This window comes from Hippoglossus hippoglossus, chromosome 8, assembly GCF_009819705.1.
Source record: "Hippoglossus hippoglossus isolate fHipHip1 chromosome 8, fHipHip1.pri, whole genome shotgun sequence".
Taxonomy (NCBI): domain Eukaryota; kingdom Metazoa; phylum Chordata; class Actinopteri; order Pleuronectiformes; family Pleuronectidae; genus Hippoglossus; species Hippoglossus hippoglossus.
The window spans coordinates 17,438,721-17,459,338 of record NC_047158.1 but is presented as its reverse complement, the minus strand read 5'-3'; the positions used below and the strand labels follow the sequence as shown (position 1 = coordinate 17,459,338).

Below are 20,618 nucleotides of genomic sequence, written 5' to 3'. Positions count from 1 at the left end.
ATATTGTGATCAAGTGAGGGAAAGACATTTGTGTTACTGTGTTTGTCTGTTGACATTTTGTCTAAACACAACTTATTGAAACATTACCAGTTTTCTGACCTTCGAGAAAGTTAACCATTTATTTCCAGGAAACCTTTCATTGATAAAAGTATCATATTTTAAATCTTCTAATTTCCAGCAGAGAAAATAAGTGTTTCAGGAAAGTCAACAATCCCTTATCGTCACATTTGGAACTGAACTGATTTACACCTAAAATCCACTTTATTGTTCAATTGTCGCGAGTCTTGTTAGATTACATATCATCCTTCACATACTTGTTTATGTTCATCAGTCGAATTCCATTACTTTAAAATTGTTAAACTGCCGATGTAGACAATAACTCAAAACAAGCATCACTGAATAAACAAAATAAAGAAAGTATGAATTTTGAATCTGTTTTGTTTCTGTTCTTAAATTTTCATTATAAGGGTTTGGCTTGACATAATGTGAAATACTGCACAGGCTCAGAAGCGTGAATAAAATGTGACTTTTCTGAAACAAGGACACATCATTGTCACCAAAGATCTTACTTGTTCTCTTTCAACCAAAGAACCTACATGGACAAGACACAATCTCAAATTGAGGCTTTTTGCTCCTTTGTGGACATCATGTAGAATCCATTTAATGAAAACAGTAAAATAAAATACAGAAAAGTGAGTTTGAAATATCCTAAAGTTTAATGAAAGGGTGATGTACTGATCAGCAAGAAAAGGGTACAGTAAAACTACGAGGGAAAGGGGAAAAAGCTCGGTACTCAAAACATATCTGTCCGTTTGAACAGCAATACGATTCAGTCCAGAGGAACTGCGGCCATTCCCTTGTGCACTAACTTGTGTGTCAAGGATGCAGGTGGAGGGCACAGGGGAGGAGGCGCAAGGGAACTACAGAGATAAATGTACTGCTGTTGTCACAAAGAAGTAAAGGAAATGTAAGGGGGAAAAAAACAATTCCTTCTAGTTTTAACTATATCCCTCTGATCAAAGTTCAAAATGGAAGCACCCACCACATGTGCGGAGCTAACTGCTGGGCCTGATCGTGACTTCCACTTCTCTTACATCTGGGGTTGGATAGGTTCTGTTTTTTTGTTTGTTTTTTCCTTTTTTCGGTTGGTTCTTAAACCCTTTCACAGTGCACTCATACAGCATAGAGTTCATAGATCTTCTTGGCGCAATACGCCAGGGCAGCCAGTGCTATCGTATTATGGAGTCTCTTTCTGTGGACGTCATCCCTGCGTACCAATACCACGGGCGTCGAGGAGGTGAGTGTATGCAGGGGCAGCCGTGAGAGTTTTTGGCTGTCATATTCCACCTGGTACTTGCAGCAGGGGTCGAACTGCCAAGAAATCCCGTAGAGGGCAGAGCAGGCCACGCTGAGGGCGCCAGCAGGCAGCGCCACGTAGCGAGAGTATTCAACAGGCAGTGAAAGAGGCGTCAAGAGGCAAGCCGTTCCTGACAACACAGCCGTCTTGTGCAGGCAGTTGCCAACTGTAATCCAACGGGCCGTCTCATCTCCGATACGTGTGGGCTCAATAACAATGTATTTATACTGGGCCTCCAGTGCTTGCTCCAACTCGTACTCGAACTGGTCCTGTGCATTCTCCCCGTTGTAGATCTCGTGCACGATGTAGCAGTCTGTCGCCGCCATCACTCCCCTGAACATAAACAGAGAAAAACATTTTTGTGGCCAAATTTTATTGCAAAGAAAAACATTCCAAGGAGGTTATTTTTGTCTCAAAGTTCCTCAACTTAACTTTCAGTGCATTTACTACATCACATAAATATTCCTGCTGTATATATGAATATATATATATTATCTGCTTCTACTAAAAAGTGCCCGTGCAAGATTTGATTGAATAGTTATATTTTGCTATTAATCTGTATATCTACATACTTACATGAGAAAAATTGTATTTATAGACAAACATTTCTATGCATAGCTGCATTTTTTTCAGCACCTATTTGAAAAGCTACTTGAAAATGTTGATGTGTGACCTTTAGACTACATGGTGAATGACTGTGAGCCCACTGTTACAACACGATGAAGTCATTTCTCACTGTTTTCAGTCCAACAAAAGATACAACGCGTTTTAAATGAAGTCATTTCACATTTTAAACTTCATTGTTCTTACTGGGATTGAACAGGTAATTCAGTTTCCACCACTATCCCTACTCCCGAACTCCAAAATATAAAAATACCCAAAGTCAGCTTTCATAGGGGAAGTGATGTCTACAAACTACTTTGTCTGACCAGCAAACAAAAACCTGCATCGTGAGAAGTATGACATTTAAAACACTGCAGTTTAAAATGCTAATCCAGACCCCTTGGATATGTTAGGTTGCAAACTAAACGCTTGCTACCAACACCTTTGTTTTGACTTTCTGTTTTGATCGTGTGTTATCCCAACACCTCAGTATATGGACGTTCTTCACCCCTAATGAACTGTACAACTACCACCACACACGAGTGGATCCTCTGAGGCCTCGATAACAAGCTAACTAACCACTTGACAGATAACAGGCTTATTCTGCCTCACAGACAGCGGGACGTGGACTGAGGCAGGAGGGGAGGGGGAGAGAAGAACTGGACGTTAGACTGAACACCGGTGAAAGTCATGTGAGGATCACGGATCAGGGAACACCGTGTACCGGAGAGGCGCTTACAGAGCTGGCGGTAGAAAGTTGGAGCGGTGCACAGCGAAGTTGAGAAGCGACTCACTTTCGGCACAGGTCGAGAAAAAAAAAAAAAAAAAAAAAAAAAACAGCGGACAAGGCTAACATCCTGCCGGGGACTTGGCAGCATGTTCGCCGGGCCCCACCGCAACCAGAGCCCGCACCGACCCCGCGGTTAAACGCAACCCCCCCCGGCAGTTAGTCGGTTTGTGTGAAATGAACCAAAACACCGCACGAGCTGCGGGTTTGTTTCCCCCGCTAACGCTAGCTAGCTGTACGCGCTAGCCCGCTAACGTTAGCCAACCAGGGGATACAATTCCGACTTGTCGCGCTGGTGTTTAACTTTGCGGCCCCGAACGATGCGCACGTTTAGCGTCACTCAAGCAGAGAAATCGACAAAATGACACTTCACAACAGAGCATTCTCGTTTAATGGCCAAGATGTGGAGTAACTGACCTCTCCCTGCTTACTGGGACACCGCGCCTCCTTCCCAGCGACGCCATGTTGGAGATACAACCGTGATTGCGGTTGACGTATGACGGCGCCCAGCCTTCTGGGTAATGTAGTGTGTCAGTGCGCTGGGAGCGTCGCTTGGGCGCGGAATGAGGACTACGTCTCCCAGAATGCAACAAGGGACAGAGCGCCTGACTTTACGTCTTTAACAGCACGTACAAGTTTTGAGAGGTCAGAATGAATTATGAATACATTTGAAAGAGATTAACGGAGGTGTGTGTTTGTGTAGAACATAATAATTAATTGATTAAAAGCTCATTAAATAAATAAATGAGATAACCACATTAAATTATTTTTTTTAATTTCCTGAGTCAGTGGCAGCATCATGTGTACAGTATGTAACACAACGTACATGTGTTGTTTTGTAATAGCACGTGTGTTGTGTAGACTTCTAGGTATCTGTCTGTGTGTGTGTGTGTGTGTGTGTGTGTGTGTGTGTGTGAAGATGAAAAGTGACAGTGTTGGTGTGTCAATGATTAATCAAATCATTGATTTATTATTAATAATAGATAGATGGTTAGATAGATGGATAGATAGATAGATGGATAGATAGATGAATAGATGAATAGATGAATAAATGGATAGATGAATAAATGGATAGATAGATAGATGGATAGATGAATACATGAATAGATAGATAGATAGATGGATAGATGGATAGATAGATAGATAGTCTCCCTGACTGAATCATAAATCACCAAACATAGCTCAATATCAGACAATTATCAAAATACTGCAGCGTGAAATGCAATACACGATACTGCCACTAGGTGGTGACAAAGTAAGGCCCTTTAAAAACCTTCACCAACAGGCTGGATCATCACTGATGCGTTACAAGGTCAAATTACACATGAACTGGATCAACACAGTGTATGTGCTGTTATTGAGTTTGAAAGTTAACCTGTAACTTCAAATGTTTAAAACTTCCAGTGTTTCCTTGATTTCATGCAGTTTGTTGCAGAATGTGAGCATGAGTTTATCAAGGAGACAATATACATCTAGTCAAAAAGTAGTAGTTGGAAGTTTTACATACATTTGCATCCATTTGCTAAAATTGAAATGTGTTCATCTGACTCAGTCGATGAAAGAGCTCAGTTCATAAACTGTCATAAACACATATCTAAGTCATACTCATAACAATGGCTGTATGTGAATCCTGTTTCGTTATACACACACACATACTTTGACAATAATGTGAGTATTAGATGTATTTATTTACACACAACAGTAACAGAAAAGAAAAGTCTCAAGCACAAAACAATATAAAGGACTGGTACATCCACCACATGCTCATTTGAAAGAACCATCCGCTAAAAACTGTTTCATCAGCATCTGACTCCTTTCAAGAAAACACACAAATATCAACAAAACTACAAAATGAAAGAATGTTTTGAATACCTTAACCAACCAATAGGTGTGTGCCACCTAAAATAAAACTTTTACAAAGGGAAAGTTTTTCCTTATTTAAGCAGATAGTCTGCGTCGCACGTTGATGTACGTCCTGCCAGTGTGTCGCGTAACCTGAGGTATTTTTTCTCCTCAACACTTAAGATTGTCGCCTGCAAAAGACTCCAGAGGAGCCGTGAGAAGGGAAATAACAGTAAACCATATTTTGTCAGTAAATTGTTGCCTTGTTCATCATCAAAAAACAGCAACTGATCAAATGACGAGAAAACACAGAAAGCCTCAACCACACCACAGAATGTAAATGCCCTGAATATATAGCACTGCTGTTTGTGAAATGCTGGTTTCAGCAGAGATATTGATTCAAATACACTCTCAAGTGCTGCGCTGCATAGTGACAAGCTTCACACCTAATTCCTCATGTGTGTGTGAGACATTTAACACCTACAATGGAGAAAATGGTTGTACCTGCAGAGCTAGACATCCTCACATTGTGTTCTTTGGTTTACAAATTCTTGCACCTTTTAACTTTTCAATGTGGACAGTAAGTGTCTGTTACTGGTAAGAGTGGAAGTGGACAGAGTAACAGTGGAACTAAATTGAAAATTTGAGAAATAAATGTTTTCAAAATACAGATTATATATATTTTTGAATTACCCATTACCGACAAAATGTATGTCTCTTTTTTGCAGTAACATAGAAAACGAAATTGTAATAGCTTGATGTTTAAAAGATGTGTTTAGTATTCAAAACCTACTACATTAGCATTTCAGCCCCTAAGAGACAAGTTTATAGAGTGGAACACAAACGGAAATAAAAAATAACAAACTCAAAGAATATCAAAAGGGAGTTGAATTATAAAAGTCGTCATCATCTGGACGTCAGTGAAGCCATAAGCTGCTTCCGTCCGAGTCCTCACAGAGAAAGACACGGGGTTGGTCCATCTTCATAGAGCTGTTCACAAACAGCGAGTCCAAAGCAGGACAGAACATTTGCAGTCTTTTTTTCCACATGTTCTCTTGATAAACCCAACGCTTGCTCAGTGTCAGTGATGGTTTGACAACCTGGAGGTTTCTGTCTGAGGTAACAGGCTTCGGTTTTGGTTGATTAGTTTGCACGTGTGTACAAGTAATGACCAGATGATTCACTTCCTGCTTCTGGTTAAACTGCCTCCAACGTGTTATGGCCATTACCGCAGACTTAATGTACAGCTCACAGACGACTTCCCCGTGTGATCCGCTGTCTCTGGATTCACTCAATGTGCCTGGAAGGTCCTTTATTGTATATCAGCCTGTATCTTCAAAAGATGCTGCTGCTGCTGCTGCTGCCACCACATCTTGTTCATCTCCTGGGAGTCTCTTTCTCCTTCTCTGCCGCGGCTGCGTGGGGTCATTGACAAATGTGTTCAAAGTACTGAGGCTGAGGATTCTCTTTGACGTATTTCTGAATGTACCAGCAGGTCAGGTGGGCTTTCAGGTCCTCTTCCACCACAAAATCCATGGCTGCCTGTCATCACACAAGCATATTAATTGACTGACAGGCACTTTTTCACATGAACACTTTGTTTCGAAATTCAGTTATGTGAGGTGTGCTTGTGAATGTTTGCCAGATATACAGCAAGCATGGACATGACTGGTATAATCAACATAAGTAGGTACTTTTTCAATTGAAATAATTAAGTTCTAATCATTAGTGAAATTTAGATTCATGTGGACAAGTGTTTAAATCTCCACCTGGTGGCTTGCTGAAATATAGGTCCTCCTCCATGTTAATGGATGGGGGATAGACCAAACTAAAAAGTAAAAGTACACATTAAATATTTCTCAAATAAGGTTTCTGTCATTTTTATGTAGTTCTTATCACACTGATTTTGCCAGTGTAGTTATTGTTTGATGATAAAAAATACTGACTCGTGATTGGTTGAGCCTGCATCTCTATACCCCCCTCTACTGTGAAGACTCTTGATCCAAATGCACAAGATGGTGGCGTTTGTATCAGGGACATTTTAGCTTAATTTATAGTTAGTTGGAGGAAGTGGAGACATGTCGTCCATCTTTATCTGCTGTGGTTCAGCCACACACAAAATACCCGTTTTCCACATTAACATGGACGTGGACATGCCTAAAACTTATATAGTCAAAGTATTATATACAGGGTCTTTCGGTCTCTTAATGAGTTTTACCTTGGCCAGGTGCTTGGCGATTCCTCTTCCTCTGTAAGCGTCTGGAACCTCAGTGTGTTGCAAATCCACCGTCTTTTTCCCAACATATTCATACAGGAGAACTGCCCGATCATGAGATCCTGAGGGAAAGACAAGTCACAGCTCTCAGGTTGTGTTAACTTGTTAGTGGATACTAGATAATATGTAACGGACAACCACAATGATACCTACTATACACATGCTACAGAATTTGATGGTCGATTAACTGTAAAGTCTGAGCATTAAAGCTTTGTGAGAGCCCACTGCTTCCATTAAATTTGACGTTTATTGGGATAAAAATAGATTGCGACTGCTTTATACATGTTATTATCTTGATATCGTCTTTGGCGTTATCGCCCAGCCCCCCTGGTTTCAATCAGCGATCATTCAGCCCCCTCAAAACAAGAGGGATCGCTGGTTTGATACCGTGTACCACAGTGGAAAACAACACTTGGCCCGGCCAGGTACAGACAGACAAGCGCTTGTGTAGCAGCTGGGTGGAAAGACAGACCACAGATAGAGATCTTCATTCAGGGAACAAGGGTTGGCTTAATTTCGCTGGAAACATATCTGTAATGCAAAAACTTATTTCTATAAAAGGAAAACACACAGATGTGCTTTGCCTTGTCATGGACAGAAGGATCCCAGAGAGTTAAGGAAGTGCCGCAGGCCTCGTTCGGCCTGAACTAAACAATACACAGCGTTTTTATCCCAGGAATGTGGACGAGCTGTGTTTTGAAACTTCTACAGGTTGGACGAGATGAACGAGGCTGTTGCTCCACTTGGAAGTTTAATTACTTTACTTCACACACGTCAATCCCACGGTTTTATGGCTGGAGGCTGTTGAAGGCTGAGTGTTTGACTCCACGTCAGGGAGAAGAGAGACAGTTTCCACCGCGACACACAGAGAAACCAGCAGCTGGAGGAGAAGTCAGGAGAAGCACTGGCCTGCGTTCAGCTCCTGACCCGGAAAAGGTATCTGATCAAACACGTTGACACTTCAACCGTGTGGAACAATAAACCCGTTAATGCCCCAAAGTGCCGCCGGAAGGTAAAGAAGAGGCCACGGCTGCGACGTGTAGCAGCAGAGAAACCCCCCCCCAGCAGCCGTCTGGGGCTGGTTAGCGTTAGCCTGCTAGCATGCTAATGTTTACATGCTGAACTCACCATTCAGTCTGATTACAAACTGCCGACGCTTTTTGTCGTGCTCCACCTGCATCTGAGGGTTCGCGGCGTCGGGGGCCGTGTTGGCCGGGGCTGCCTGCGCCATGGTGGCCGGCTGGAGGACACGGGAGGCCGCGGAGCTCCGGAGCAGAAACGGCTAAACTGAAAAATAATGAAGGGTCAAAGCAAAACACTCCGCAGGAAATCAGCTGTGAGGTCACATGACGACCCGCAGCCAATCAGCGCCCTGGGGAGAGACTCTAACTGTGCAGACGTTGGGATCAAGATAAATATAATATTAGTTGATATAAATTTAAAATATTGGTATTCTCTGGTAATAGTTAGTCATCTATAACATTAGTTAGTCTTCTATGATATTAGTTAATAATTTGTAATATTAATTAGTCATCGATAGTATTACTTAATCATTTAAAATATAAGTTGGTTAGTCAGTAGTCATTTATAATATAAGTTAGTCATATATTATACTAATTAGTCATATCTAATATTAGTTAGTCATCTATAATATAAGTTACACACACACACACACACACACCATTTTATACTAACTCTCTACATTTCAAGATTCAAGATTCAAGATTCAAGAGTTTATTGTCATATGCACAACGATAACATTAAGCAGTCGCTTGCAATGAAATGCTTGGGTCACAGGCTCTCTTATAACAATGCTCAATCAAAATTTAAAATTTAAAATAAAATATACATATCTAAAATATATATATACACCTAAAGAAAAAGAAAAACAATAGTGCAAGTGTGTGCAATAGTGCAAATATGCAATAGTGCAAATATGCTAAGGTGCAGAGTTATGACAGATTGGAGGAGTTTAAAAGTCTTATGGCCTGGGGGATGAAACTGTCTCTGAGCCTGGTGGTGCGGGCCCGGATGCTGCGGTACCCTTCGGCCAGACGGCAGCAGGCAGAACAGTTTATGGCTGGGGTGATAGGGATCTTTAATGATCCGGTTGGCCTCACGCAATCATCTTTTACATTACATTACATGTCATTTAGCTGACGCGTTTATCAAAAGCGACTTCCAATTAGTGCCTTCAACATCAATGAGGGGCCATTCCGGGTTCAGCATCTTGCCCAACGACACTTAGGGATTCGAGCCACTGACCTTCTGGTTGGGGGTGGACCGCTCTACCCCTCAGCCATCGCCGCTATGTGCCACTGAACAAGATGATAGTAAAAGCACTTTTCACAACCCATAACCAGCTGTAGTGAAATGTATATATTATGTACATATTTCTCTTTAGTGTCTTTTCTGTTTCTATTTGATTTTTATCACCTATTTTTAGTTTTAATTTTATACGTTCACATGTTCTCTTGTCTACCTTGTTTTGACTATCTGCTGCTGTAACAAGTGAATTTCACCAGCGTGGGATCAATAAAGTCGATTATAGTAAATACGATCAAGAAAGTATACCCCTGATAAAAAAGTCTACTGCTTTACGTGTTTTGTCCGGGCCACATATATACAATAAAATAAAACTAGTTACGACATTTCTGCTCTAATTGCATGATGTGGTGTTAAAGATTGAAGAATAGGATCTTTCTCGCTCTGAACTCACATTGTACAGTTGTTTTTCCAGTATATGAACAGACACAGTTTCTGATGGGTCAGGTCAGGTCACAGCTCACAGGTCCATGGTGGCAGCTGTGTGTCTCCAGTGGTCAGACTCCTCTCAGACTCACATTAGTTCATGTGCTAACTGCGACCTGTTTGCATGGTGCTGATGTCAATTAAATATAACATCTTGATATAAACTTTATATACATTTGGAGAATTATAGACAGGTACGTTGAGTTCACTGAAACGACTGTGTAGTAATCCTGTTAAGCTGTCGCCCTAATCCCACAAAACTCAATTACTAAATTAGTCAACTCTGTTGGATTACTTCTGTCTGTGTTTCTTTTGGACACTTTTGTATAGACGTGCTTGTGATATGCAGGATTTTTCCAGACTGAGAAGGAGCACAATCGTTTCTGCAGACAGATAGTTCAATTTGCACTATTTCCTCAGTGGTCTCATTTAGTCTTCTCTCATTACTGTTAAAGATGATGTCCAAGTCGCCAAGGTGAGTCCAGTTATCAGGTTATTCCCTAAATGTAACAGGTAACTGATTTAGTTCAGCTATTAGACAGATAGATGTACACAGTAGGGCAGTGCTTCAATTTGTTGGCTCACTGACGAATTAAAAAGGAGATTATTTCTGTGAATTTCAAAGCCATAATTACAGGTTACATATTGTGTTTATGTATAACATGTATAACATTTGTCTATTTCTTTATCGACAACTAACAGTTTGATGTGTGCTTATGATATTTACTCTTGGTGTCAAAGAGAAGTGAAATGTGAAATGTCCTCACATAAGTAGGAAACATTTCCTGACACCATCCATGATTTTATTGGTTTAACAAAGTAATCAAACCTTTACCAGTGTCGTAACCAACTAAACCAGAGAAAAGCATTTAATTTGAGCACCATTGATTTTGTGTTGCTTGTTTTTTTGTGCTGATTTAGGCTCGTTAATAGGAGAACAGAAATTTAGCACTTTATCCAAAGTAGGCTAAATCTCATGTTCCCTGTAAGAAGCTTAATGCAGTGAAAATGTTGCTGTTTTGAAGTGCACATAAATAAACGTGCTACTACAGAGATGTTACAAATGTTTTCCATCAATTTAATTAACTTCCATGAAAACGTGATTTGTGCTGAGCTGCCTCAGTCTGATCAATAACAGGTGGCCGGAGCTCGTGGGGAACTCCAGGACCAACACACCTGCACAGAAGAAAGGAGGAAAGGTAAGAACCAAACTCGGCAGGAAATTCAGACAGACATGCTTCTCAGGTTATTTAAAATGCTTTTGACTTTCAAAAGTATGACTTATTTATTACATTGATTTGAAAACATTCTTGAAATGAGAAAGTCTTCCGTTTTATTATATTTGTCTTGATTATTATCTAATTTCCCACATCTGAACAAAAGATTAAAAGGGTGTTGAAGTTTCTAGCATGAGCCACCATGTCAGCATGATTAAAACAAAAATCTTTCATAATAAAACTGAGACATACAAAATAAAGATTTGCATTTACGAGGTCCTATCCGACTCCGTTTATGAAATACAGCATTTTTATGTTGCAAAAATTGACTCTTCAATCACTGGATCTGATCCCAAAATAAGATTCACAAAATAACTTTCGGCGTTATCACAACAAATACACTCAGAAATAAAGGTTAGGGATAGGGTTGTTTTATTTTGTGAGGTTTTAGTCTGAAGTACAGCATCTTACATTTTTAACAGTTTCCTCCAGCATTATATTTAATATAAACTGTGTGTTAGAACATGTTCAACATTATTAGGCTTCGTTTGCAATGTCCTGAATTGTTGATTTAACGTGGATGCAACTTCCTCAGAGTCGGGGGATGTTTTGCTTGCATTCAGTCTGATATATGTTACCATTGATGACTGAAAATCAAATGTGTGCAGTTAAATCCTGCCCAAGTCACTGAGTCAGGACTCTTCCACCCTCCTCCAATTGATTTCTGCGTCACGGCTCCGGCCACAGATTGATTGCCTCTGCAGTCGGAGAGGTTGCGCCTGCTCAGACTGGAATAGACTAGAATAGACTGTGTATGTCTGATGACTCCCCTGATGCTCAAGTGTGATTAAGTTTAATGTGTGTGTGTCCTCGATCACAGTGTCGGTCAGATGGTACTTAAGCAAATTAAGAGCTCTTGCGAGGATTACAGGGTTCTCTCCAGTGGTGATTGGATTGTTTGTGTTAAAGAGTCCAAGCTGGGATGGGGGTGAGCAGGAGGTGTGATGTTTGACATCTTTATTTTTTCATCCCCATACCTGAGACGCAGATGGAGCTTTCTACTGTCTTATTCCCTGTCGTTGTTAAGTGTCTGCTGTCGCTCACATCCTCTCTGTCTCCCGAAGGACCGACTCACAGTGCCGGCATCTGGTGGTGGTAAACAAGCCGGCAGCAGTGTGTCTAAACCCAGCGTCGGCTGTGGCAGGAGCAACAGTCAAAGCAGCAGAGGCAGCGACTTCACGGCGGGCGTCGGTAAAGTTGGAGGCAGTTTGAAAAGAGGCAGCCTCGGTCACCATGGCAGCGTTGGCCACCCGGGTACCGGACCGGCACCTCAGCCAGGAAGACCTGCTCTCCGCCTCTGCAGCAGCCGGAGCTTCTCGTCCCTCCACACGCCCTCGTTCAAGACCGCTCCGTTCATGAGGAGCAGCCGCTCTCTCAGCAGACTCGACGAAAGATCCTCCAGACGAGGTGGATTCACTCATGTGTCATTATGATTATATCTCATAAAGCTAACTTAAATTATATTTCAGCCATGAATCTTATATGTTTCTGAAAATCTAATGGCTCATTTTTATTATGCTATTTGTGGGTTTTTTCTTATTCTGCACCACAAAAAATGTAAATAAGGACTTTAAAGATTTGAAAGCAAATGATGATAAATCTCACCAAAGACGCTTCTCAAACAGTTTCATATAAATCTGTTTCTCTACTGTCGCCTCTGAACAGATTCAGACCATGCACCTCCAAACTCACAAGATAATAAAGGACAAAATTCAGGAGAGAAAATCTTGAACTCTGGTCGACTGTCGTCCTCTGAGGAGCAAATCAGGTTTGTCGGACTTTTCATCTAATGTTGTTCTGCATAAATGCTTTAATCCAAATGAATCACAAATGTTTATAATGTTCAGTCTTTAAAAACTGGGGTTTTCTACTCCTGTTTATGGTTTTGTCATAAAGGGATTACGAAGACCAGTGTCATGGTGATGATGTGGAGGAGATGTCTTCCTCCTCTTCAGTCTCTACCGCTGCATATTATCATCACTGCAACACAGTAAAGAAACAGGTACTTAAAGGTTGAGTTTTTATATTAATAACTGATGTTCCACAGATGCTACAGACATCAGGAGGACATCTTGGACCCTTTCTGCTTTTGTCTAAAGTCTATATGTTGGCCCACATTTTGGCAATAACCATAGAATACGTCACTGGCCTTTTATTTAGATATTTGATGAAAGAGAGGTGGAAAGCATTTTCCATTACTGAGGGTAAATTAAGGTCATGCAGCAGTTTACATGAAGCAGATGTATATGTCAGGACCTTAGATACAAATATAAAAAGCTTTTAAAACAAACATTTAATCTTTTTCCCCACAGACCAAAGATGGAGTGTCTGCCGCGCTCTGTGCAATGACCTCTGGGATGAGACGCAACTGGGTCCAAGCTGTGTTGAAGAACGTGAGGCCCAGTGTAACAGCTGATGTCCCAAGGTAACTGGAGTTGTTGCACAGCTGGTATCAAATCTTTGGGACTTTAAGCATCTCCCCTTGTGAAGACGTTTCTTTCCTCGTGCTCACAGCTCCCTCTCAGGGCAGAAAACCCAACAAAGATCACATCAACCGGACTCAGAGTCGGCTGAGGCTGTGTGTGAATCTAAAAACCCAGATAGCTGTTGGCAAGAAGCCAGCGACAAGGCAGAGGATTCACATCAGCAGCAGAGAGAACAGGAGAAGGAGCTGCAGCCGGAGAAGGAGCAGAGCTGCAGTGGTAGTAACTCAGCTCCACCTCCTGTGAGTCCTCAGGTGGAGGACGACCACGGTGCTCCCTCTGATCCGTGTCCGCCACAAACTGGTGAGTGAACTGAGATAAATAGTAATTTCTTCAGTTATTACTTTTAAATGAAACGTCCCAATGGAAAATTGATCCCCGCTGTTTTTATTACAGTGTTTAGAAATGTAATTATAGGCCACTCGAGGGAAATTATTATTTTTATCATTATACGTTACATTCAGTCAGTGAGGATTCAAATCTTTTTGCTTTGTGTGAATGGTTCTTCTGTTGTCCTGGTTTTCACAGACGTAGGTGTCTCAATAAAAGAGGAGGAAACACGATGTGAGCAGCAGCAGCAAACTGTGCAGCTGGTCAAAGAGGTGAGACTTCATGTGCATTGATCTTGATATTGTGTCACATGCAGGAAATAACAAGCAGCTCAACCGTCTAAGAATCAGAAGAAATCAAATGTGTTTAGGAAATTTAATATGAGAGACATGATCCCATGTTACGAGTGACCGTTTGTTGCCATTATACCACAGCTGGAGCAAACACAGAAGGAACTGTCTCGACTCCAGCAGTTAAACAGGAATCTGCAGGATGAACTGAAACATGAGCGAGAGACACATTCAAGAGAATCGGTTCCTCCACAGGTAGAAGACACTGTGAAATATAAATATTAAATTCAGCATGTAAAGAACAGTTTGTCCTACTTAAAGCTCTCTGTCGTCCTCTAGAATGATCTTCTTTCAAACTCTTCGGAACAAGCTTTGACTTTACAGCGACTGCAGAAGTTAAACCACGACCTCCGCGTCGAGCTGGAGACGCAGAAGAGGAGTTACGAGGAGGCCAGAGAAGCCGAGCTACAGCGAAGAGTAGATCTCTTGGCTCAACAGGCTCAGTTACTGGTCACAGGCGACGCCACAGCTCTCGCACAAGCTCATCTGGAGCAAGATCGACGTTGCTTTCTTGAGCAGGAGAAGGAGTGGGAGAATCATGTGTCCTCCCTGAAGTCCCAGCTGAGTGCCAGCGAGGAGCAGAAGAAGGAGGCCGAGTCCCGGCTGACACAGCTGCAGCAGGAGTTGCAGGGTCATTACGATCGCCAGCAGGAGGCCGATCGCTTGCAGAAACATCTCCAAGAGGTGGAAACCCAACTTTGTGCCAATGAGGAAGCACAGGCTGACAAAGAGGCTCGTCTGCAGAAGCACCTCATGCTCCTTCAAGCAAGTCAGGACAGAGAACGGAGGAGCTTGGCTGCCAGTCTGGAGCAGGCCCAGCAGCACTCACAGGACCTTCAGGAGATGCTGGACAGGGCTCAGGAGCAGAGCCTGAGCAAGACTCAGGCCTGGACCACAGAAATTGAGGTGGCTCAGCAGCAGCTCCAAGAGGAGCTTACATGTACGGTATCTGCTGTACAGAAACTACAAGAGGAAAGAGAGCAGCTCGGCCACCACTGTCAGGAGCTGCAGAACCAGTTATCTGAGGCGGAAGGAGAGGTGAGCAGGCTGCAGAGCCGCTTGAAAACAGATGAGACCCAGTACTACAATCTTGAGCACTCGTATGAAAGAGTTTGCGAGGAACTGCAGCTGGCGTTGGGGAAGGCGGAGCAAAGGGAGTCTGAAACGCAGGACATGCGAGAAGGATACGAGAGACTCCTGGACGGGAAGGAGCAAGAGCTGACTGAAGTTCTGCTGAAGATGGAAGTCCTGGGAAACAGCTTGGAGGAGACAGAGGTGAAGCTGAATGAAGTGTTGAAAGTTTCCAACTCAAGTGAGAGAGAAAAGCAGGTGACTGATCCTCTCAATGCTAGAAGAGAAGATGGAGCAGAGAGTGACGAGCTCTCCGACAGCTCAAACACCACAGATGTTGTTCAGGTCCACGGCAACCGCTCTGATAAACGTGCCAGAAACAGGTCTCGCTCCATCGACCCGTCGTACCAGCACATCGTCACGGCGGGAGATGACCCAGACAGGTTTATGTCTGTGATCCAGTTACTGGAGAGGAAGCTGTATGTGACAGAGGAGAAGCTTAAGGACATCACGCAAAGCCTGGAGGAACACCATGGTCACCTCAGCTGCCAGGACCCACACCTGTACTCCCAGCTCACCCAGAGCCGAGCCACGGCCCAGCACCTCAGTCTGCTGCTCCACAGCCAGGCCAGGCAGAGTCAGCGCTTCGCCCAGGAGTCCGAGAACCGCTGCAGGGTGCTGGTCGGCAGGTTTCAGCTCTCCCTGAACATCGTGCTAGCCTGCAGGGACAGGCTCCAAGCCCCCCCGATTAACGCTGCACAGTTTGAGAAGCAGCTGGCCGCCGCTGCAGCCTGCCTTCAGCAAGGAGAGAGAGACGCAGAGAAACATCAGCACGAGTCACACAATGCCAGCAAAGGAGAGGACAAAATCCTCCACGATGAGACAGTGGCTGGAGATTTTAGTGGCCTTAGTGCTAAAAGTAAACTCACTGATACATTTCCAACGGAGAATGGCATGACAAGTGTTAGGAAGTGCTTATTGAGGGAAATATTTGTCATAGGAAAAATGCTGTCTGTCCTTCAGAGTCAACGTGGCATCGGCCAAATATCCTTAGCAGTGAGAGACGATGAGGGGAATGTGGCACACAAGTACAAAAGCATCATCTCCCAAATATTAGCCCTAAGAAGAGAAAAAATAACTCAGTCTAGGAAAAAGGGATATGACGGTGAAGAGCATTTGGAAAGTGTGATTGGTAGAGGCTGCGCCGAAGCTGAGCTCATTTGCGCTGCCTTGAAATTTCAGCAGCGCTATGAGAGTCAACAAGCGGAGTGTGAAAAGACGGGTCTGGCAGATACCAGCCCTCCAGAGCTGGCAACGTATGAGCAGCAAGTGAAGGTGGAGGGCAGAGGTTTAGAGGAGGCTACAGAACCAGCTGAAAAAAAACAGTCTGATGACAAAAAGGTGGAGAAGGAACCAGAGTGGTTAGGGAGACTTACATCCCGGCTGCAAAGAAGAGCCAGATTCTTAAAGCAGCTCTGCCAGGAGATCTCAGACGGACCCGTCAGTGAGGGCAGTGTGGACTACAGTGGGGAAAATGGTTCAGACGCAGACACGGACTGGGTGCAGGAGCAGGCAAAGCTGATTTATTTGTCGGACCGGCTGCACTTGCATTTAGAGCAGGAGCTGCAGCAAAGTGAGGTGCAGCGGAACAAACTGCAGGCTCTGTGCAAAGAGCAAGACACCACGGCGATGGATGAGCAGGAGGAGGCGTTAAATCACACCTTGTGTCTGCTCCAGGAGGACAACAGCGTGCTCAGGGAGGAACTGGAGCGTGCCGAGCAAAAGATCATATCCGTAGAGACCGGGAACCAGAGACTCCTGGAAGACATACAGAGAATCGAAGATTATCACGAGGAGCGGATGCAAAAACTGGAAAGCAGTTTTCGAGAGAAGATAAGAGAACTTCAACAGATCCACGAGGAGGAGATGAAACACTTGCATGGATACTATACCAAAGAGAAACAGAGAAACTGCACTGAGGCGCCTGTTTTCAATGAAAGTAACTGTGATGCTCTGGCAGCGAGAGAGGCCCTTGTCCATCCTCAGGTAACAAAGACTTTATTTATTTATCAAACTATTGAAGTCTTATTAGAATCTCTCAGTTTAAGCTTTTTAAAGCTTTTACACTGTGAAAATTGTAGTGTGATCACATGTTTGTTTGTCTTTATAAGTGAATACATGTAAAATGACTAAATCTATAATTTAAGGTTATTGATATGTATTTGTTTGTGTGACCAAAAGCATTAACTAGCACATACAATAACTATATAACAGTGTATACAAATCCCCTCTAACTTACATTGAAGTATATAAAAGCTGTGCACAGAGTTGTTTACTGTACAAATTGAGGTTAACTTGTGATCTGTGATGTTGCCCTGCATGAATAAAACAGGATTGACTCGATGTATATAAATAGAGGTCTAATTTCTGGATTTCAACGTAGGATCACGGCGTCACTGCTGCGGAGGAAATGCACAGGAAGCTGTTCGTAGATCTGCAGCAGCAGCATCAGATGGAGGTGGCGGCACTTCTGCAGGAGAAAGACCAGCTGCTGCAGGAAGAGACGGCTGCCACCATGGCAGGTAGATGAAGTAGTCAGGGCTGAAATGCCAAAGTAAAAGCACTCTAGGCCATTCAAGGGACTCCATGCATTACTTTGCTAAGTTTGACAGATCTGTAGTTTTATCACTGTAGTTTTATCACGGACACATGGGAGCAGATCATTGGAACATTTATTCTGTGTAAAAACTGGTTCACAAGAAGCTTTGTCCATCATGAAAAGTCGAAAGTAAGTGTTGGAGTCAGGCATTTTATATCTTATCACTTTTTCTTCCTAGCAATTGTAGCGATGAGGAGAGCCCATAAACAGGAGCTGGAGAAAAGCAGACAGTCTCAGCACATCAGGCAAAGTGCTGACATCGGACAACTGCATATTGAATACGAGTGAGTACTGATCCCATCACGTCAGTTTTACTCTTGAAGAGCAAAGAGTGTTTTACTCTATCACTACAGCATTTGTTCCAGGGACGCTGCTTTGTATTTTACTGTACAACATCATCTCCCCCCTGCAGGAAGGAGATCCAGTTGCTGCACAAGGAGCTGGAGGTGTTGTCAGTTCAGCACACGCAGAAATGCCTGGAATACTCTCAGCTGAGCCAAGAGCTGCAGAGCGAGAGGAAATGCTTGATGCAGCACCAACAAGAAAGGCAGGAGCTGATAAAGAAGCAGGTACAAACCGTTTCTTCTTACACGGGTCCTGTAGCTGGATATTATTTAATCATATTGACTTATGTTGATGTTGTGTAAACGTTGTATTTGTGTGTGTGTGTGTGTGATCCTTCAAGAGAGAGATGGATGCAATGTCGCAGCTACAGTTCTCGATGAATGGGAAACATTCACATGTGGTGGCACAGACCACTGACTTCTATGAGATGGAGGTGAGCATCATGAAGTCTCCTCAAAGTCTCCCTCCTAAAACTTTCTGCCAAGAACCTGAATATTGATTCTATCACGCTGTGTTGACTCATCACAGGTGATTCTGCGGGCGAGGGAGGCAGAGATGCAGTTCCTCCGACAGGAAGCTTGTTCACTCAAGGAGGAGTTGAAGCTCGCTCGAATGGTACTGAAGTCTCTGAACCTCCGGGATCACAAGATCCGATTAGAGAAAATCCTCTGACAGACAGACAGACAGACAGACAGACAGACAGACAGACAGACAGACAGACAGACAGACAGACAGGCAGACAGACAGACAGACAGACAGACAGGCAGACAGACAGACAGACAGACAGACTGTAACAGATGCAATTGCAAACTTAAAAAAACATATCAAATTGTTTCTGTCTGTTCATATATTTATTATTTACATGACAAGAGCAGCGATTTAACTCTGTAACTGTGATTTTACATTGACAGGACAAAATCTATGCCCAGAACAAGCTGAAGACGCTCTACACGAACAGCCAGGACGAACAGCATCATGACGTCAACAAACACAACGCTGAACATTTCAAGTTGGGACCTTGGTTTGCAAACAGAGACACATCGGGAAAGAGCCTCAGTGAGATTTACAGTCACACACATAATCAAGTTTGACTTTTTGGGGAACAGAACATGCAAACCCCACACAGAGAAGACCCCTGGCTAAACAGGGAATCCGATAATATCCGTTCATGCCATTAATACCATCCCTCTCTGATGTTGCACTCTTTCTCAGAGGACTCCACGCCGAACCCAAGTAACGCTGCTTTTAAGAAGAAAACTGAGAAGTCATCGCTCACACGTCAGATCAGAGCGAGATCGAAGGTAAACCTTGTTTTTAAGTTGGGTTAAATGTTTAGTAGAATGTAGATTATAAAGCAAACAAGCATGTGAATGCATCAGAAAGCAATTGTTATCCAGCACACAAAGAATGCAGAGTTTAAGAGGATGTTTTAAGTAAAAGTGCAGAATGTTTCTCTCATATGAACCATTTTCAAACCCTTACCCAACAGTAAAGTGTGTCACTATGAATAACGTTTTTGTCTCTTATTCATTTGAATGTGTGTTTGTCGTGCAGAGTTTGAAAGACGGCCTCTCTGTCCAAGAAAGAATGAAGCTGTTTGAGTGATTCTGATCCGAAGACGTTGGAACCTGCACATCACAGGAAGACGGCTGTTTGTCGAGTGCAGTTCAGAGAGTGTGTATATATATATGTATATATCTGTAATGTGTGTGTAACTTTTGTTGTTACACAAAAATGTGTTGCATAATGTTTTTTATTGGATAAAAAATCTGTTTGTGCTTCACGCTGGGAAAAAAGAAAAGAAAAACCAAGCATCCGACTACCACTAGAGGATGGTAAAGATCTGAGGTCTGTGTTGGTCATCACAGGAAAACTCATCAGTGTTGCACCAGTTGCATAAAAGCTGTTATTAACACTTTTCACCACTAGATGTAGCGTGATGCAACATTTACTCTCTTTTTACTTCTCCAACTTTCAAATCTGTTCTTCGGTTAAGGACAAAACATTTTAGAATGTTTACTATTCCATATAATCAGTAAATAAAAAATATTAGTCATGTAGATTTTGTATTTTGAAATGATGCATTTATGTAAACACAGAGAACAACCAAACTCTGCTTCCCTGCTGCCCTCTAACAATACCTGTGAGTATATGAAGTAAATAAATGTTATTTGCGGTCACAGTTATTAAAGTTATTATGGTCATGTTCCTTACAATTGAAGAGACAGGAACAGTAAAACACAGATTTCTGCTCTCACACACACTGTTTACACTTCAGCCTGGTCTCCAACTTTATACCACCTGTCGTACGGAGGAAGAGCCAGAGACGTCTTATCATTTACCGTCGCCTCTGTCTTTTCTGAATACACTGTTCACCCAGTTTACCTCAGACGACCCCTGTCGTGTAATATGTGTAGTTATCCTCCACAGATCTGTGTAAATTATAAATATAAGCTCCTGGTGTCCTTGGAGCCGCAGAGTCACATTC

At 42.8% G+C, this 20,618-nt stretch overlaps 3 protein-coding genes across 3 annotated transcripts; 1 reads left to right on the top strand and 2 right to left on the bottom strand.

The window, feature by feature from the left end:
• Positions 1–621: 621 nt before the first annotated feature.
• On the bottom strand, positions 622–3,303 carry tmem11 (transmembrane protein 11). Its single transcript, XM_034594128.1, has 2 exons — positions 3,165–3,303; positions 622–1,690 (listed from the first exon to the last, which is right to left on the bottom strand). The coding sequence occupies exons 1-2, from the start codon at positions 3,209–3,211 to the stop codon at positions 1,174–1,176; spliced, it is 564 nt and encodes a 187-aa protein (XP_034450019.1). The 5' UTR covers positions 3,212–3,303; the 3' UTR covers positions 622–1,173.
• A 1,113-nt stretch (positions 3,304–4,416) lies between these two features.
• Positions 4,417–8,191, bottom strand: natd1. The gene is made up of 3 exons (XM_034594132.1): positions 7,993–8,191; positions 6,808–6,926; positions 4,417–6,131 (listed from the first exon to the last, which is right to left on the bottom strand). The coding sequence occupies exons 1-3, from the start codon at positions 8,093–8,095 to the stop codon at positions 6,015–6,017; spliced, it is 339 nt and encodes a 112-aa protein (XP_034450023.1). The 5' UTR covers positions 8,096–8,191; the 3' UTR covers positions 4,417–6,014.
• Positions 8,192–10,070: 1,879 nt separating this feature from the next.
• LOC117766099 (trichohyalin-like) lies at positions 10,071–20,093 on the top strand. The gene is made up of 16 exons (XM_034592805.1): positions 10,071–10,090; positions 10,754–10,814; positions 11,957–12,313; positions 13,205–13,317; positions 13,407–13,678; positions 13,904–13,977; positions 14,140–14,250; positions 14,335–17,172; positions 17,570–17,708; positions 17,964–18,069; positions 18,198–18,354; positions 18,471–18,563; positions 18,659–18,745; positions 19,042–19,186; positions 19,343–19,431; positions 19,685–20,093. Exons 1-16 carry the CDS (start codon positions 10,071–10,073, stop codon positions 19,733–19,735), a joined length of 4,713 nt encoding a protein of 1,570 aa, XP_034448696.1. The 3' UTR covers positions 19,736–20,093.
• The last annotated feature ends 525 nt before the right edge of the window (positions 20,094–20,618 follow it).

Coding starts and splice junctions, on each gene's coding strand:
- tmem11 (XM_034594128.1), bottom strand. CDS start 3,211: ATGGCGTCGCTGGGAAGGAGGCGCGGTGTCCCAGTAAGCAGGGAGAG. Junction 1,691..3,164: donor GTCCCAGTAAGCAGGGAGAG/GTCAGTTACTCC, acceptor GTTTATGTTCAG/GGGAGTGATGGCGGCGACAG.
- natd1 (XM_034594132.1), bottom strand. CDS start 8,095: ATGGCGCAGGCAGCCCCGGCCAACACGGCCCCCGACGCCGCGAACCCT. Junction 6,927..7,992: donor GTTTGTAATCAGACTGAATG/GTGAGTTCAGCA, acceptor TCTTTCCCTCAG/GATCTCATGATCGGGCAGTT. Junction 6,132..6,807: donor TCGCCAAGCACCTGGCCAAG/GTAAAACTCATT, acceptor GTGTGATGACAG/GCAGCCATGGATTTTGTGGT.
- LOC117766099 (XM_034592805.1), top strand. CDS start 10,071: ATGATGTCCAAGTCGCCAAG. Junction 10,815..11,956: donor CACAGAAGAAAGGAGGAAAG/GTAAGAACCAAA, acceptor TGTCTCCCGAAG/GACCGACTCACAGTGCCGGC. Junction 17,173..17,569: donor AGGCCCTTGTCCATCCTCAG/GTAACAAAGACT, acceptor ATTTCAACGTAG/GATCACGGCGTCACTGCTGC.